This window comes from Stegostoma tigrinum, chromosome 9, assembly GCF_030684315.1.
Source record: "Stegostoma tigrinum isolate sSteTig4 chromosome 9, sSteTig4.hap1, whole genome shotgun sequence".
In the NCBI taxonomy this organism is placed as follows: domain Eukaryota; kingdom Metazoa; phylum Chordata; class Chondrichthyes; order Orectolobiformes; family Stegostomatidae; genus Stegostoma; species Stegostoma tigrinum.
In genome coordinates this window covers 17,311,052-17,329,471 of record NC_081362.1, presented here as the reverse complement: position 1 = coordinate 17,329,471, position 18,420 = coordinate 17,311,052, and the positions used below count along the sequence as shown (strand labels likewise).

General features: G+C 42.2%; 1 protein-coding gene across 4 annotated transcripts in view; it reads left to right on the top strand.

Annotated features, from left to right (window-relative positions):
- LOC125455169 (pleckstrin homology domain-containing family G member 1) overlaps positions 1-18,420 on the top strand; it is a 281,538-nt gene that overhangs the window by 140,046 nt on the left and 123,072 nt on the right. For all 4 annotated transcript variants that reach the window (XM_048536871.2, XM_048536870.2, XM_048536868.2 and 1 more), the window contains one exon: positions 10,415-10,485. In XM_048536871.2, coding sequence (XP_048392828.1) covers positions 10,437-10,485 — 49 coding nt within the window. In that variant the 5' untranslated portion in view covers positions 10,415-10,436. The remainder of the gene's footprint in view (positions 1-10,414; positions 10,486-18,420) is intronic.

The window sequence follows — 18,420 nt, the reverse complement described above, 5'->3', positions numbered from 1 at the left end:
TTCATCAGCAACTGGCATCCTCTTTTAGGTGAGAGGCTGTAGTTGGTAATGGGTCATGGAATGAAACTTCCCGGAATTATTCATGCCAAATTCATTGACAGTGCTAAATCCCATACAAGCTAAAGTTGAACTTCCTTTTTCTTTTTGTGTAGCCTTTCTACTTCTGCATGATTTGGTTAAGGTAACTGGCTGGCTTTGGATTTAGATCCTCAAATCCCTACAGTGTGGCAATAGGTCCTTTTGGCCCAACAAGGCCCAACCAACCCTCTGTGCATTCCCCCCTGCCCCCAATCCACACATCCCTGAACGCTATGAGCAATTTAGCATAGCCAATCCATCGAGCCTGCACATCCTTTGGGAGGAAACCTATGCAGACACAAGGAGAATGTGGAAACTCCACAGACAGTCACCTGAGGGTGGATTTGAACCTGGATTCCTGGTACTGAGGCAGTAGTGCTAATGCCTGAGCCACCATGATGACATTCCCAATAACTTATTCCAATAGGACCTGTTTGTAAGGCTCCTGTCACATTCCATCCATTTCCACAAAAATGATCCTGTCCTAAATCTTTCAATTTTCCTTTTCTCCTTTCCCCTAACTTTTCCTTCTTGGTTATAATTGTTTGGTAGTGGTGTAACCTTCCTTGGCCAATTATAAAAATAAAACCATTAAAAGGGATTAGCTGACACATGCCTGTTGTTTTTTTTTTAAATTAACCTAGTAAGAGATGTTACATGCCTCTGGAGCAGTTGGGACTCGAACCCGGGTCTCCTAGCCAAAGGGTAGGAACACTACCAGTCTTGTCACAACGGCTCACTTCCTAACTGCACTTGAGTTGTTTAGTACAATTTATTCTCAGAAGTGGAATAGGAGACCAGTGATGGTGTGGCATTAGTCACATAGGCCAGATGAGGTAGAGGTGACAGGTCTCTGACAAACCATGGTCACTGTTAATTTCCAGAAACGTTTTTGTAAATGTCTCCAACTGTAAACATTATGCTTTGAAACTAGTTTTCAGGATTACTGATCCAACTCTTTACTGTTACAGTTGTGTAACTAATACACTGACTCTCTGAACCTGGTGTCTACTCAATGCTGCGTGCTGACACTGAGCAGGAAGTCTGTCACTAAGGGTTTCCTGAAATATATCTTGCTACTTGCTGATATGGCATGTTCAGAGCACTGACTAACCAGTGAATATGAATAGAATGTTCGGTTGATTAAATATAACACTATGCTTGTCTACGTTGAGACAGCATTCAGAAAAACCGCTGTTTAGCATATGTATTGCATATTTCTCATGCAACCTAAACATGTATTGGCCTCCCCTCGAGTATCTGACTTTGTATGTTCATTATTTCGATGATATTTTTTGTGAAGTATTGCTTCACTGTGATGTTGACCAGTCTCCTCATCCCCTGTTTCTCATGTCATCTTGTGTGGGTTCAATGCTGCAGGGCACGGATGGAAATAGTTTCCAGATGTAATGCTGAATACCTGTAGTACTTGTAATACTAAAAAGTATGCATGTATGTATCCATGCATGCATCCATCCATGGAGTGATAGTGTGGAGCACTTGTGGAGAGTTGGGACAAGTTATTGTTGAAAGCAGGGGAATGAAGATCGAAGGGTCATAGATACTAGCTTTAGAATGCAGAAGAAAAAGATATCCAAGCTGAGCAAGAAAAAGTGTGAAACTCCTTGTTCACATTTATGCAAAGTAGTGATTTTAGATAGAAGCGGGCCATTTTGTCAACCAAACTGCAAACAAATGAAAATATTGATATTTGTGAACAAGAGATAACAGCCAGGGTCTGGTTTTGCTGAGCTAATGTGTACCTTGGGTTTTCATTGTCTTCCAAAGAGTTAGCAATGTTGGTATGAGTGCAATCTCAAAGTCAAGACCAAGCAGATTCTTGATGCTGACAGAAATTTTTTGCACTACATTCCAGTAGCACCATGGTTTTCCTTACTAACTCCAGTTTTCCTAGTGAATTGTTAAAACTTGAACTCTTGAACAGAATGTTGCATCCAGCTCTTGGTTTACTAGTCCAGTAACAACTCACAATATCTCTTCCTGAATTACTAATCATTTTGGTGCAGAAAGTAGGAGGGCATCACTGGCCAAAGCACGGCTGAAGACAATGTATCTGTCTTGTTTTAGATGTGGGTGTTGCGGGCAAGTCCAGTATTAATTTATCCCTCCACTATTGCCTAGTTTCATGAACTACTGCCGTCTGTGATACCAAAAAAGCCGAGGGGTAGCAATTTGAAGATTTTTGATCTGATAAAGATACGTTTCAAATCCAGTTGGTGTGTGTGTGTGACTTAGAATTTATAACTAGTATTTGTATGCCCTGGTACCTTGTCCCTCCTAGGATTTAGAGGATGTCGTTGTCATCGTCGTCATAACAATGAGTCTTCTCAATGGTATCTAGTTCATTACCAGCACACACAGTCTGCTTTCACCACCTTGAATGTAAGAGGTGTACTCCTTCAGGAAAGTGGAGGCTATTTCACAACACTGACACGTTCCTTTTGGAGATGGTGAGAATCTTTTTTGAGGTCTAAAATGGGCCACTAGTCACAATAGTGTCTCAAGTGTTCTTGTAGCTAGTGTCAGTGACTGGTTTGTAATGTCTTTGGTTAATTATGACCCCTTGGATGCTCGCTGGCATGAACATTGAATATGGAGGGAAGGTAGTTAGGCATTCCCTTCATTTGGAATTGGTGGTTGCCCAGATGCTTGTACAGAAGGGTTCATTCAAATAAGAGAAATCAAACCAGTATAGATGTACCCAAGGGCTGCATGTGGGTACATGTCATGCATGTGCTTTCTTTCCAATAACGTGTGTGGTTGGGGGAAATTTTAGTTTTTTTACACCCTGGATCTAGCTAAATAAAGCAGCAAGGTTTTGTATGTTTGAAATAAATTCTTCTCCCACATGTGAATTCACGTCTCACAATTCATCAAATGAATGCATAAAGATTGGATACAGATGAAGACAATGCACTTGTACAGATTACATTTTGAATTCAGTACTTGATTTTACAATTTCACACATGGCAAGCCTGTAACTTTCTTTTTTGATTTTGAATTTTCAAGTGAGGGTCTTGTGAATCCTCCTTCTATTTCTTTAAGATCAGGTTGTGAAGTTTCTTGTCAAGTTTCAAGGAACATTGGTTTGTGGGTAAGTCTCTGTGAAATTGGAACAAGAATCTTCAAAACCCTACAGTGTGGAAACAACTGGCCAGTTGGCCCAAGCCCACACTGTCCCTCTGAAGAGCATCCCATCCAGACCTATCCCTGTAACCCTGCAATTCCCATGACTAATCTTCCCTAGCACTCTCACCTCTGGACACTAATGGGAAATTTAACATGGCCAATCCACCTAGCCTGCATTTCTTCTTTGGACTGTGGGAGGAAACTGGAGCCTTGGCGCAAAGCCACACAGATGCGGGGAGAATGTGCAAACTCAACAAAGACAGTTGCCGGAGGGTGGAATTGAACCCAGGCTCCTGATGCTGTGAGGCAGCAGTGCTGACCACTGAGCCATGATGTTTCAGCTGTTTAATAACTTGCATGAGTTTTTGTCAGCTGGTTCTGATGGATTTGCTAAGTCCTAGTGTAAAGGTACTATCCCTACTATTAAAATGAGGCCCAGCCCATCCACTTTGAATGGATGAGACCATTGTAATACAACAAAGTTAATGGTGGCAGTTGAGTTTGATCTTCCTTTTTGCCCAGTATGAAAGGGAGCTTGGTAACTCAATTCCTCTCTTTAAGAATGGTCCAACACAATGCGATAAACTTCCACAGATAGCCCCAAAGTGGTCTCACTTGTGTCAATATTTAATTAGGCATTTTGCTTTAATACTTTTTGAGCTACAGACAACAACATATGTAGCAGCCTGCTTAACAGCTTTCTTGCTTGCCTCCAATTTTAAGTATTGACAAAGTTCACTCTTTCATACCTAGACAGTTGTTCAATGAACATTTCCTCTAATTTCCTAATGCTGAAGGGATAGACATTCAAGCAGAAGTTTGTTTTTTGCCAAGGACACTACACTGAGGAAACCCCTGCAGTGATGTCCTAGAGCTGAAAATGGCTTGACTTCCTAAATCCATCTCTATATTGTGTGCTGAGTTATGATGTGTAGGGCCTTGGTGCAACCACACTTGGAATATTGTGCATAGTTTTGCCCTTTTTTTTAATGAGGCAAGGAAGTTCTGGCTATGGAGAGAATGCAACAAAAGCTCACCAAACCTATTCCTGGGATGGTGAGATTGACCAGTTAGACATTTGAGTCCTAATCAATACAATGGTTGGAGTTTGGAAGAATGAAGGTGATCTCCAGAAACCTATAAAATTCAAACAGGTAACAGGACGAAGGATGTTCTGGATGACTAGGGAGTCCAGATCTAGTGTTGCAGCCCTAGGATAAGCGATTTAGGACTGATAACAAGATAACCAAAGACTGGTGAGCCACAAAGTGAGGCCAAAATATTCCTGAAGGAATTAAAGGGCATGGAGAGAAAACAGCAACAAGGTACTAAGTTGGATGTTCAGCCATGATCATATTGAATGGCAAAGCAGGCTTGAAGGAGCAACTGGACTACTGCTGTTCCTATGTTTTCTATGGCTCCAGTCAGCAGAGAGACTGTCCTCCAATTTAACTTCAATTTTGCTGGGGTTCATTTTGAAGCCATGTATCAATTGTCACACTTTTCCTTCAGAAAATCAGTTTGCTCATCACATTTGGTGAGGGCTGTAGTGAGGTCAGGAGGTAAAATGTGTAAGAAGAATGCAAACCAAGTTTTGGACTGAGGAAAGGCTCTCCTGCCTTGGACATCATGAGCCGAGAGAATCAACAGGGAATTTGAAATTTCTTTCACCAGCTTTATATAACTAACGTTTTGCTTTTTAAAAAGTTTGCTACAAGGTGTCATGGAGGCATCCCGAATCAGCTGGACTTGATCATCGCTATTCTTGACTTTGTCAACAGCATTCTTGATACTCCTGTCTTTCACAGTGCTGACTTTTGAAACCAAGTATTCCTCAAGTTCAGTAGTGTGAGAATGGTTTCTTTTTCTTCCATGTAAAAATGCTGTACCCAGAACTATTTCAATTCAACTTGATTGAACAAGCAGCATTCCCACACTATGCAGAAGCAAAATGGGACAGGTCTTGAAACATACCATTTAGTAAACCTCCTCGAGTATGTTGGTCCCATTCCTGATCAAATATAATCCATTGAACCTTGAATCTGAAGTCCTTCCTGGTGCACCATCTTTCCAACCATGCATACACCTATTCCATCTTCCTCCCTTTTTCCTATACCTTCCTACTGTATTGCAGTAGACTAATCTGGACATTAAGTCATGCATTTCAATTTCCTACCTAATGTCTGCTGGACCTCTTTTTCTCTTTGCTCCCTGCGTCATTGATCCTGACATGGATTGTGACCTCCTAGGTCTCCAACCACAACCACCATCACCTACACTTTCTTTCCCACATCTTTTGTAGTCATTCCATGAGATCATCTAGAATGCTGCCACTGAGCTAGCTCAGTCAAAAGCTTTTTCACCCCAGTCACTTAGCAACATTGTTTTGCACTCTCAAAACAGATAAATCCATACTAGGGCAGTCTTCTGTTCTTTTCTTTGTCATATGGTTGGAGCTGCTAATATTGTACAGGCCTTCAGTACCATAGTTGAGGTGGTGTCAGGACCCACAGTATTTGCAGTATGCAATGTGATTATACTGATTCCATATGATGGAATCAGTATAACTCTCTAAAGTATAATGTTTGCTTAATTCTTAGGTTTTTTGGTTTGGAAAGCTAGGTTGCTTCTGGGTCAATGTAATGTTTTGTGGTTGGAAACATTCTTGTGGCAAGACCTCCAGTGTTGGAAACGTGAAGGTTGATCTAGGATTCACGTGTTTAGATAATGTAGAGCAGCAAATGATCAGATGAACGACAGGCTACTGTCTGTCTGTTTTGGTTTTTTTTTGTTCTCGTAGGGAGAGGGTAAATTTCAATTAACTGGGAAACTTATTGCTGGCTGAAATAGTCAATCCACCAAAATAGTGGAAGCAGTTAATCTATTCAAAAATTGTTTGGATTTTAATTCAAAGGCTTGAATGTATAACTGGAGATGAGTGCAGCAGATCCTGCTGTTGGGAGGCAGGCCAAGCAGCATCAGAGGAACAGGAAAGTTGGCATTTCGGGTCAGGACCCTTCAAAAGTGGGTTGGGGGGCAGGCGAAGGTAGGTGGGATCAGGTAGGCAATAGTGGGGATTGGCCAGTGAGGTGGGAGAGAAGACAGACAGACCTCAGTGACCAATCCCCACCATTGCCTACCTGCACTCGCCTGTTACCTTCCCCAGACCCACTCCTCTCTTCTTTTCTGAGCTCTTCTCACCACCCACTTGCACCCATTTCTGAAGATGTGTCCCAATCTGAAATATTAACTTTCTTGCTCCTCTGCTACCTGGCCTGCTATGTTCCTCCAGTTCCATACTGTTCTCTTTGATTCCAGCATCTGCAGTTCTTACGATCACCCAATGTTGGGCATTTACTTTGCGTTTGCTGTAAACTAATGATGTTGGTTTGATTAGTCAACAACTCTTGTTTATAACCAACCAGCTTATGGGTGAGTTTAATGGGCTATGCTCACTGTGTGTAGCAGTACGTGTAAGTTTGGAACATGGAGAGGTGTTGCGGATGGAAAATGCTGCCTATTTTTCCAATTGAACCTCTTTTTAAAAGCCTATGAGCAATGTCCTGTTATGAATGGAAATATATAGGCAAAGAAATATAGAACATGACTGGACAGGTGCTGTGTTCTGATTATGACTGCAGATGCGTAGCAGCTAAATGAAAGCTTTCAGTTGGATGACACTTTGCTTTTTTTTGTCACAAGTTATGAAACTTGTGACTAGATCATATCCTGTTTGTTTAGGCTTCCCCAAAGGTGGTGTACTTAGCTGTTCACTGCAGGATACTGAGCTCGTTCATGTTGAGTCCTGTGGCTTATACAAGCCACACTTTCTGTTTAGAAGGCTGTATGCCTGATGTGGGATATAGTGCAAGTATTTAAGGCTAATACCGCTGTATTGAGATGAAGAGTGGAATGTTGGCAATAAAAGATTTTGCCTCTTCTGTAACATTTTGTTTTGTAACAATAGCTTTCTCAAGTCAAGTAAATTGAGAACTGGGGGTTCTTGACTTAACATTCACACTTATGTATGGGATCACAAGTATAACTTACATAAATTTTCACATGTTGAATTTTAATTTATGGCTGTTTTTATTCTGCATTGTTATGACTTGCGTACAAATCCACTTCTGAATAGACAACAGAACAGAGCCCATTTGCAACTTTGGCATTGCCTGTATTCTAATATAGAAATTTTGCATATGATACTGTCCTATTCGGACTTCATTCTTCTAATTTCTTATTCAAGTCATCACTTTTTTAACTTATAATACACACACCTTCCATTTAGTGACTGATGGTAATGTGATTGGACTGCAAAGACCCAAGCTACTCTGAGGCCATCAGTTTGAATCCCACCAAGGAACAAATTCTAGAACTTATTGACTCGTCTAATGGGTGGCACGGTGGCTCAGTGGTTAGCACTGCAGCCCCACAGCACCAGGGACCCGGGGTCAATTCCAGCCTCAGGTAACTGTCTGTGTGGAGTTCGCACTTGTCCCTGTGACTGCGTGAGTTTTCTCCGGGTGGTCCGGTTTCCTCCCACAGTCCAAAGATGTGCAGGCTAGGTGGATTGGCCATGCTAAAACTGCCCATAGTGTTCAGGGGTGTGTGGATTATAGGGGGATGGGTTTGGGTGGGATGCTGTAAGGGGCGGTGTGGACTTGTTGGGCCAAAGGGCCAGTTTCCACACTGTAGGGAATCTAATCTAATGATGGCGATGAAACTGTGTCTCAAATCCACCTAGTTTACTTTCTCTTTTTAAGAGGAAAATCTGATATCCTTCCCTAGCTCAGTTTACATATCGCTCCAGATCCATTGCAATGCATTGACTCTTAAGTTGCCATCATGGCCCAGAGATATGAGAGAAATTTTTAGTCTAGATGGACCACCTGACATCAACCCAAGCACAAGAAACAACAAAGTCCTCACATCTCTAGTTGTAAATTTTAACTCCTGGGATATGGGTATTGCTGACTGGACCAGCATTTATTGCCAATCTCTTTAATTGCCCTTTGAGGTGGTGAACTGTTTGTTTGTTTATATTAGGTGTAGTAAGGGATTGTGATCCAGTGACACAAGGGTGTTTATGTTCCCAGTCTAGATGAGAGGCTTGTAGATGGGTGTATTCCCAAGTATCTGCTGCTCTTGTTCGAGATGGTAGTGATTTCTTTGCTTTTTTTCTCGTGTCTAAGGAGTCTTGGTGAATTTCTATAGCGATCATGTGGGCAGTACACCCTGCTGCTACTGATCCCACGTGGATGTGGTGCCATTTGTTTCTTTTATGAAACTTGGATGGGCTGCTTTGTCCTAGATGGTGTTGAGCTTCTCGGTGTTCGGTGCTACATTTGCCCAGGCAAGTGGGGAGGACTTGCAGCACACTCTCTTGGCTTCTATCTTGTTATGTAGATGGACAGGTTTGGGAGTCCAGCAGTAAGTTACCCACTGCAGGACCTGAGCCTCTGACTGGCTTTGCAGCACATGTTAGTTAGTCAGTCCAGTTCTAGTTCTCAGTGATAACCTCCCAGGATGTTGATGTTGTGGATCCGGTCATGGTAATGACATTGAATGTCAGGAGGTATTGGTCAGATTAAATAGCCAGCGATGCCCACATCCTGAATTATTTTGCAATTAATAATTCACTGTTAATTGCAGGTATGGTGGTGGGTTTTTCCACTTTACTATTGACTGTTCCAAAGCATTTTTTAAGCTCTGAGATGACATGAGTGGTTTGCTAAAGTCTGGATGCTGTTAACGCACCAGCTGCCTTTATTTGTTGGTTACTGGTTTTTCTTTAAACTACGCTATATTGTCAAAGACTTGCATTTTCACAAACCCTAGAGCTCAAAATACACTTGAAGCACAGTGGTTTCTGAAATGGAAGAAACTTGCACACTGCCAACAGCCCACAAACAAATGACCAGAAATCTGATTTGAGTAAAGGATAAATGTTGGCAATATCTGTGGAAAGTGGAACCGTTTAATAGTCGGGTGACCATTCCTCAACTGAAATGTGCTCCTCACCTTGTGGCAAAAGTTCACAATGGATTATTTGGAAATTTTGGGCTCTAATATGGGCAGAATCTTAACTTTTTTTTAATTTTTGCTTCATCTTTCTATTAAGAGAAGGACCTAATTTTTGTTGCATTTTAGGTTCTGAAAATGGTAATGGTGGCCTAAAATTGACTAAAAATAAAAAAAATTGTGTTTTAAAATCCTTCAGTAACTAGTCTGGAGCCTTAAGAGTGGGGGTGGGGGTGCAAAGAAGGGAAAATGGCTGCATTGCAATGTCTAAGAGGTGGGGGATGGAGCCAGTAGAGGTGTGTGGGTGGTGAGGTAGGGAGGAGATAGGTCAGTCCTATTGGGGTGGGGACCAGCTCATCCCTGCCTCCCTAACCTGTTTGTTTTCCTCCCCCCACCCCCACCACCATCCCAAGCCCCACCCCGTTCTCCTACCTATTAACCTCATCCCACCCCCTTGACCTGTCCGTCCTCCCTACCTCCCCACCTACACTCCCCTTTCATGGTTCCATCTCCGGCTCTTTTCTGACTTGTGTGTCTCCTCGCCATCTATCTTCTCTGCCATCTATCTTTTATCCGTCTTCTTCCCCCCGCCCCCCCCCCATTTTATTTCAGAACGCTCTTCCCCATTTCTGAAGATGGGTCTAGGCCCGAAGCATCAGCCTTCCTGCTCCTCTGTTGCCTGGCCTGCAGTGTGCATCCAGCTGTACACCTTATTATCTGTAATATTTCACTTTTTTGATACTTTTGGATAGTCAATTATGTAGTATTATCGTGCAACTTTGTAACAGCCAATTTTGTGCGCTGCTTCCTTTTTAAACACCAGTGTGTGATGACCAGATAATCTTGTTGATAGGTTATTGGCAGGGCACCAGTGTGAGCTCCCTTCCTGGTCGTCTGTGTTAGGGAATCTATTTTACACCCACCTGTGAGGACAGCCAATGTCTTTCTTTTTTAATATCTCACTGAAAAATAACATCCTGATTTATGTATGTTATACCATCAGCATTACAAACATCAGCTGAAATTGAACAGGCCTTGCCTCTAAGTTATAGATTCCAGAGTGCTATCACCAAGGTTGATGTAAGATTTTACATTTTGGTATGATTTAGGATATTTTGGACCATGCTTAAGAACCTACTCCTCTTTTTTTTTTCTTTCTCTTCAGGTTCTGTTAATGAATTGTCAAGATGCCAGGTAAGGCACTCGAAAGGGTAGAGGCCGTTTCCAAAAGTGAAGGTTGGTATGTTCTTTGTAACCATCATCAAATTTATTTTAAAATGAGTCCAATGTAGAACGCTTTCTGATTTGTGCTGTTGCAGTAGTGTTTTGCAGTTATCTACAATTAGAGTTGCACTACAGCGACTTCCTACTTTGAATTGTCCCTCTTGCTCAGACTTGCAACTATGCATGTACATAGGCCATTGATGCTAAATGCTGCACTTTGACAGTGGATATTTTTGAGGCAGTCAATAAGTTGCTGATAAATTGATCCACTTTGCCTAGGATTACATTCAGATTCTGTCCTGAAACTTCAAGATGGTTGGTCTTGGAAAGTCATAAATGTCATCTTTTATGTTGGTTCATTGCTATGCCTATTGAAATGCTGTCAGATATATTTTGAGCTGAATTGCTTAGTTTCTGTAATTTTAATTATTAATGGACCAGTTTTGACTTTTTAAAAACACATTTGATTTTCTGACTAGTTTCTCAGGACTAGCTTTATATTAAACTATTTCTGACTCAGACATTTGGTCCTAATTTGTGTTTGGAGGAATCAGTCCAGGCAACTTCCTTCAGACGCTAAACTTCAATTCCTGAATCTTAATGTTTTTAGGCCCTAGTCCATACATTTCAGTTGCCAAGAAAACCTTTTTTAGGCAAAAAAAAATTCAACCAATGTTCATTGATCTGCTTTGAGAGAGTACAAATATTTGAGCATGGGATATTGTTAGGGTAATGAAATGTGAGGCTGGATGAACACAGCAGGCCCAGCAGCATCTCAGGAGCACAAAAGCTGATGTTTCGGGCCTAGACCCTTCATCAGAGAGGGGGATGGGGAGAGGGAACTGGAATAAATAGGGAGAGAGGGGGAGGCGGACCGAAGATGGAGAGAAAAGAAGATAGGTGGGGAGGTAGGGGATAGGTCAGTCCAGGGAAGACACAGGTCAAGGAGGTGGGATGAGGTTAGTAGGTAGGAGATGGAGGTGCGGCTTGGGGTGGGAGGAAGGGATGGGTGAGAGGAAGAACCGGTTAGGGAGGCAGAGACAGTTTGGACTGGTTTTGGATGCAGTGGGTGGAGGGGAAGAGCTGGGTTGGTTTTGGGATGCGGTGGGGGGAGGGGACGAACTGGGCTGATTTTCGGATGCAGTGGGGGAAGGGGAGATTTTTGAAGCTGGTGAAGTCCACATTGATACCATTGGGCTGCAGGGTTCCCAAGCGGAATAGGAGTTGCTGTTCCTGCAACCTTCGGGTGGCATCATTGTGGCACTGCAGGAGGCCCATGATGGACATGTCATCTAAAGAATGGGAGGGGGAGTGGAAATGGTTTGCGACTGGGAGGTGTAGTTGTTTATTGCGAACCGAGCAGAGGTGTTCTGCAAAGCGGTCCCCAAGCCTCCGCTTGGTTTCCCCAATGTAGAGGAAGCCACACCGGGTACAGTGAATGCAGTATACCACATTGGCAGATGTGCAGGTGAACCTCTGCTTAATATGGAAAGTCATCTTGGGGCCTGGGATAGGGGTGAGGGAGGAGGTGTGGGGACAAGTGTAGCATTTCCTGCGGTTGCAGGGGAAGGTGCCGGGTGTGGTGGGGTTGGAGGGCAGTGTGGAGCGAACAAGTGAGTCACGGAGAGAGTGGTCTCTCCGGAAAGCAGACATGGGTGGGGATGGAAAAATGGGGAAACCAAGCAGAGGCTTGGGGACCGCTTTGCAGAACACCTCCGCTCGGTTCGCAATAAACAACTGCACCTCCCAGTCGCAAACCATTTCCACTCCCCCTCCCATTCTTTAGATGACATGTCCATCATGGGCCTCCTGCAGTGCCACAATGATGCCATCCAAAGGTTGCAGGAACAGCAACTCCTATTCCACTTGGGAAACCTGCAGCCCAATGGTATCAATGTGGACTTCACCAACTTCAAAATCTCCCCTTCCCCCCACTGCATCCCAAAACCAGCCCAGCCTGTCTCTGCCTCCCTAACCTGTTCTTCCTCTCACCCATCCTTTCCTCCCACCCCAAGCCGCACCTCCATCTCCTACCTACTAACCTCATCCCACCTCCTTGACCTGTCCATCTTCCCTGGACTGACCTATCCCCTCCCTACCTCCCCACCTATACTCTCCTCTCCTCTCCTTTTCTCTCCATCTTCGGTCCGCCTCTCTCCCTATTTATTCCAGTTCCCTCTCCCCATCCCCCTCTCTGATGAAGGGTCTAGGCCTGAAACGTCAGCTTTTGTGCTCCTGAGATGCTGCTGGGCCTGCTGTGTTCATCCAGCCTCACATTTCACTATCTTGGATTCTCCAGCATCTGCAGTTCCCATTATCATGGATATTGCTAGGGATTGGATTGGGTGATTGGACATCCTTTTTGTGCAAAGAAAGATGTAGGACAACTGTCTTGGGATTTGTTCTGGATTTCTTGAGCAAGGTACTAGCATAGGCATAAATGGACCAAATGGTTGTCATGCTGTATCTGTTTTTAAACTTAGTGCAGTGTCTTCCAGAATGTTTCGCACTCTCTCTCACCTTTTTTCACCTCTAAATTGAATAGCTAGCATGAAATTTAGAGCCATTTTGGCTACCATAACGCTTGTTCTAAGGCTGTTGTGAATAGCTAAATGGCATTTATAATTTACTTCAGATTTTTTTTGCAAATCCTTTGTGCAGAACTGGAATCCTGAAGCTAGAGGAGTTTGGTGATGAATGTGGCACTTAAGCTTCTTGTTCAAGTGTGAAAATTGTCAATATTTTGCCTGATAACAAGGAGGTGGTGGAATATTGTTCCACAGTACCTAGATTTGTTGTTATTTCTAAACTACAAACATGGTTTTGATCACAGATCATGTAGTTCTAACTGCTAGTTTTTGCTGGTTTCTGCCACTTGACTCGGGCCCTTCTGAGAAGATGATGAACTTTTTTTTCACATTAACCCAACAGCTCTTGCAGTCACCTTTTAATTCCAATCCTGTAGATATGAAGGGGGGGGGTGGGAAAGGGGAGTGGGGTAAAAAATATTTAAACTTACAGGAGGATTTGATAGTGTGGAGAATGGCATAATTGCCTCGTGACAAGGCTATTATATTGCCCATCTATGACCCTTCACAAATTGTCAATCAAACTACAGCTAGTTTGAAGCTTGAATTGTTATCACCTTGCCTAGATATCTAGGGATGGATGTTAAATGACATAACATTGCCCACGTTCTGAGTGTGATTTTAAAACAAAACCACATGTATTTATGAAATGGTGTCTGCTTTTTCAACTTCTGTACATGATTCAGTGAATGAAATATTCTCTGCAGTTGGTGCGCAGGAAATGGTATCTACCAAACAGCAAATGGAAAAAATGCCTCTTTAGTTTTCTTAGCCTCAGTGGAGGGTTTCAGTCCTGATCATGGACTCCTAACGTTGAGTTGGATGGCAGATTAAACTTGCTTGATCCATTTCTATCTAACCAACTGATTTAGATTCTATCTACGTGTGTGTATCTGTTCTCCTCCACAACCACCAGCCCCTACCCCATGTTCTTTTGGCGCTGCCACAAGGCTTGCCTTCTTTGCAAAGAGCAAATTCCCCTTCTTCACAGCGATTCTTGCTTCCATGAGTAAAGGTAATATCGGAGCAGCTAAAAAGCTTTGTCCTGGTGCCAGTGTTCATTTTGGATTACACTTGAGGGGAATTTTGCGACTTGTATTGTTTGGATCATTGCACCAAGTTACTATATCTCCAGTTTCAAGATGCTATTAAACCTAAGTCTGAGCCTTTCCTTGGACTGTATGGATTTCAACCTAAAAATTGTCCTTGAGTCACCTTAAAATTCAAAAGGATTGGCCAGTGGTGGGAAGAATCTGAGAATTCCTACTTTGACGAAAGGGGCCATTTACCCTAGTTTGTCTGCACTAACGTTTGCTGCCTGAGAAGTCAGACCACTCTTGGTTTAACATCATGTCCAAAGATTGTCATGGAACTAGTAATCCAGAGTACTAGACTAATGGCCTGGAGGGATGAGTTTGAACCTCAATGGCTCAAATATAAATTCAACAAAGATAACAAGATGTAGAGCTGGATGAACACAGCAGGCCAAGCAGCAGCAGAGGAGCAGGAAAGCTGACGTTTTGGGCCCAGACCCTTCTAGACCCAAAACATCAGCTTTCCTGCTCTTCTGATGCTGCTTGACCTGCTGTGTTCATCCAGCTCTACGCCTTGTTGCCTCAGATTCTCCAGCATGTGCAGTTCCTATACTTCAAATTCAACAAAATCTGGATTTTAAAACTAGTCACACGGTGACTTCCTGTTTAGTGAACCAGATGGCTATTTATTATGATTCCATTAGTAAATTAAAAACTATCTACCCAATCTGACCTGTAAATCCCGATCCTCAATAATAGAGTTGACTCTTAAAATACACTCTGAAAAGCCCCAAAATAGTTGGCTAGGTTAACTAGAGACTGGCAATAAAGGCCAACCAGGCTAGTGATGCCTGCTACCTATATCCATGAATGGAATTTTTTTTAGGAAAAAAACCTTCCTACCATGTAACATTCCCTCAATGCTTCAATGGACTGTTCCTCCCTAGAGTGAAATGTCTGTGCTTAAAGGTCATAGGTCAGTGGTAGCACTGAAACCTAGTAGGCTACTAGTCTCCTAGTGAGTAATCTGGGAGTAATTTTGCTGAAGACACAACTTTGCACTAGAGTCCTGACAAAAAGAAACACAGGTTCCTGGAATGCATTCGGGCCTTGACATGGTGTTTGGGCTAATGCTTGGAAGAAGAGATCACATCCAACCATGATACAAGATGGAATTTAAGTACTGTTTAACACAAAGACAGCCAGACCAAATCAGCCTTTCTACTTCTATCTCAACGTAGCGTTATTTAAATAGAAACCTAGTCATTCCTAGCCAGAGTTTGAATAACCAATTTTTGATATCCATTTGTTGCTTAAAAAAAATTTGGGTTATTTTATGTTAGGGACCAGACTAGATTTCCTCTTCCCCACGCCCCTTTAAATATTTAGACCCAAACTTTTTAAAAGCAAATGTAAAGTGCTGTTTTCTAGATGCATTACATGATATTAAGCAAAACATAGAATAACTTAACAACAAAATAATAAATAGTAATTACTAACTGTTCCGATGATAGTAACATTGTACAAACACCACCTTTTGACAAAAAGGCAAATTCAGAAAACTGATTTGTCTTGCATGTAATCAAACAGCCTTGGAAGAGAATCCCTAGTATTTGGCTAGACTTAAGGGGGAAGGCAATTGGGAATAGTTTCCATTTCTTCAAGCCCACAGCAGCTCCTGAAATTATTGTGTTTGATCTGAGGTTGACCACACCCAGTGAAGCTGCTTATATTGTTCTAGCTTTTCTTTTTAAAGAAAAGGCTTTCATTTTTTTAATCTTGTGGAGTTCACAGCACCTGCCCCAATCTCTGTCTCCAAAAAAACAGCAACCCAGGACAAAACACCCCTCCTCTGAAAGCCAGAACGGTGTAGCATTTATTGTTAAATTGCTAACTGGACCAATGCTATTAACCTTTTTGTTGTAATCACACAATGGAGATAAATGAAACTGGCCAGGTTTTGTTTTACACAATACATTGCTCCACAGACATTTCCTTGGTTAATTTTGTGAATATGTTGATCAGGGTCACCTTGACAGTTCATTCCAATTTAAAGGCAATAATACTTATCAGTTCTTGGAAGTTCAGAATAGAAAGTTGAAGGAGGTTAGGCAGACAGCTTTCAGATGTTCATGCAGTAAAGACAATAGCCAGATTCCTCTTTCACAGAAAACACCATCCAAAACCCAAGTCTAAACTCAGTCTTCATGGAATGGTCAACCTCCTGCAAGGTCCCAGTTACCATTCAACATCTGCCATCTGCTGGAGCATAATGTCCAGATTTGCTGGAACCAATTCCCAGGCACTGACCTGCTCAGTAGCCAACTTATTCTGTTCTTAAACATTTTAATGCTCTTTACTGGTTATGAAGCAGGTTGTGGGATTCAACCTGAAATTAACTACCAGGCCTTGCCTCTCCAAACACAAGCTTATTTGGTCTGTTCATTTTTAGAAATGAGCTGTTACTCATAGTCCAAAAGTTGAGACCAGGCATTTACTGCTGGCCACCCAGGGGCAGCAGAACTCTATTCAACTGCAGTGTAACCTTCTCTCATTCTACCCTTGCCATGGGAACAGGCTGTATCAATAAAGAGTACAGGAGGACCTGCCAACAGCAGCACCAGGCTATTTTAAAGACCATTTGTATGCCAGAGGAAGTGTCAGTCAGTAGACCAACTAAACTCCTTCAATCAATGGAACATAAGACTATAAAATACAGGAGCAGAATTAGGCCATTTAGCCCATTATGGCTGTTCCACATTTGATCATGCTGATGGGTTTCTCAACCCCATTCTCCTGCCTTTTCACTGTAACCCTGCATCACCTTTTTTTCTATTTATGGTTTAACCACGCTCTGGCTGGAGAAATTCCTCCTGATTTCTGTTCTTTCACTGAGGAGATGCCCTTCAGTGTTAGTCTCCTAGTGGAAACAACATCTCCTTATCTGCTCTATCTAGGCCTCTCGGTGTACTGTATTTCAACGAGATTCCACAACCCCTCCACCTGCCTTTTTAACTCCGACTACATACCCAGAGTCCTCAACTGCTCCACAATTGCAGCCCTTCATCCCCCTTCATGCATTGGAGTCTGTCCAAGGTTACCATATCCCCTCTTTAAAGCTTTGAAATAAGCAATTACGTTCACCAACTCATAATATTGGGGAGTGACTTCATGGGTCTTAAAATTTATTTAAAAACAGTAAAACACAAGTTACAAAAACAAACAAGCATTATAGCAGAGCAACTGGTTCCACTGTGCACTTACTGGACACTCCAGTTGGGCTGATGAGCTGATGGATAGACGTGGTCTCTCAAAACTGCTCATGACATTCAATGTGGTCTGACTAGAGCCTTGTACAGCCTCAGCAGTACATCCCTCTGTGTTTTAGCCCTCTTGAAATGAATGTGAACACTAAATTGGCTTTAACTGCCAATTGAATCTACATCTTATCCTGAACTAGGACTCGCTCCCAAGACCCTTTTTGTGCTTCAGATTTCAGAAGCTGTTCCCCATTTAGAAAATAATCTATTCCTTTCACCTTCCTACCAAAGATCAGATATAGAACTGATGCATCCAGCTGTGAACTCTGGTGGATAATTACCTGGAAGTGGCTCCATAAATAATCTCATCCTAACTGTGTAAACCCAGCACATCAATGCCATCATGATGATTTGCAAATGCTTCAGTCTTGAAAGTTATGCAGATGTCTTGGTTTCATCATGAAATCCCCAATGATTTGTATGTATACTTCTCTAGCTGACGGATAAAGTCATTTTAAATCAGCTCAACTGGAGTGTGCAGTAAGTGCATATTGGAACCAGTTGCTCTGCTATGATGCTTGTTTGTTTTTGTAACTTGTGTTTTACTGTTTTTTTTTAAAATAAATTTTAAGACCCATGAAGTCACTCCCCAATATTGTTATGAGTTGGTGAACGTAATTGCCTATTTCAAATCTTTAGACTTGTCGTGGATTCTTCACATCCTTTTTTAAAAAATACTGAAGAGGAATGCTGTAGAGCACTGGGTATTACTTTCTGAAATACACTTTAAGAAAAAAGCAGCAGCAGCAACTGACTGCCGGAAGCAAAACTGAATTGGAGCTGCTTTTTTTTAAAAAAGAAATTTGTTTTAACTTCAAAGCTAACAGGCAAACAGTTGTGCTCTGAAAAGCTTTGCTAAAAAATTTAAGATTTTTGAAAGTTGGCTTATGGCTGCTTTCTGTTTGCACAAATCTGCATTTTCCACTTTAAACTAGAAATATCCTTATTTGAAAGTTGATTAAGATTGAAAAAATTTCTCTTCTAGCAATGTAAGGCAACACTAGA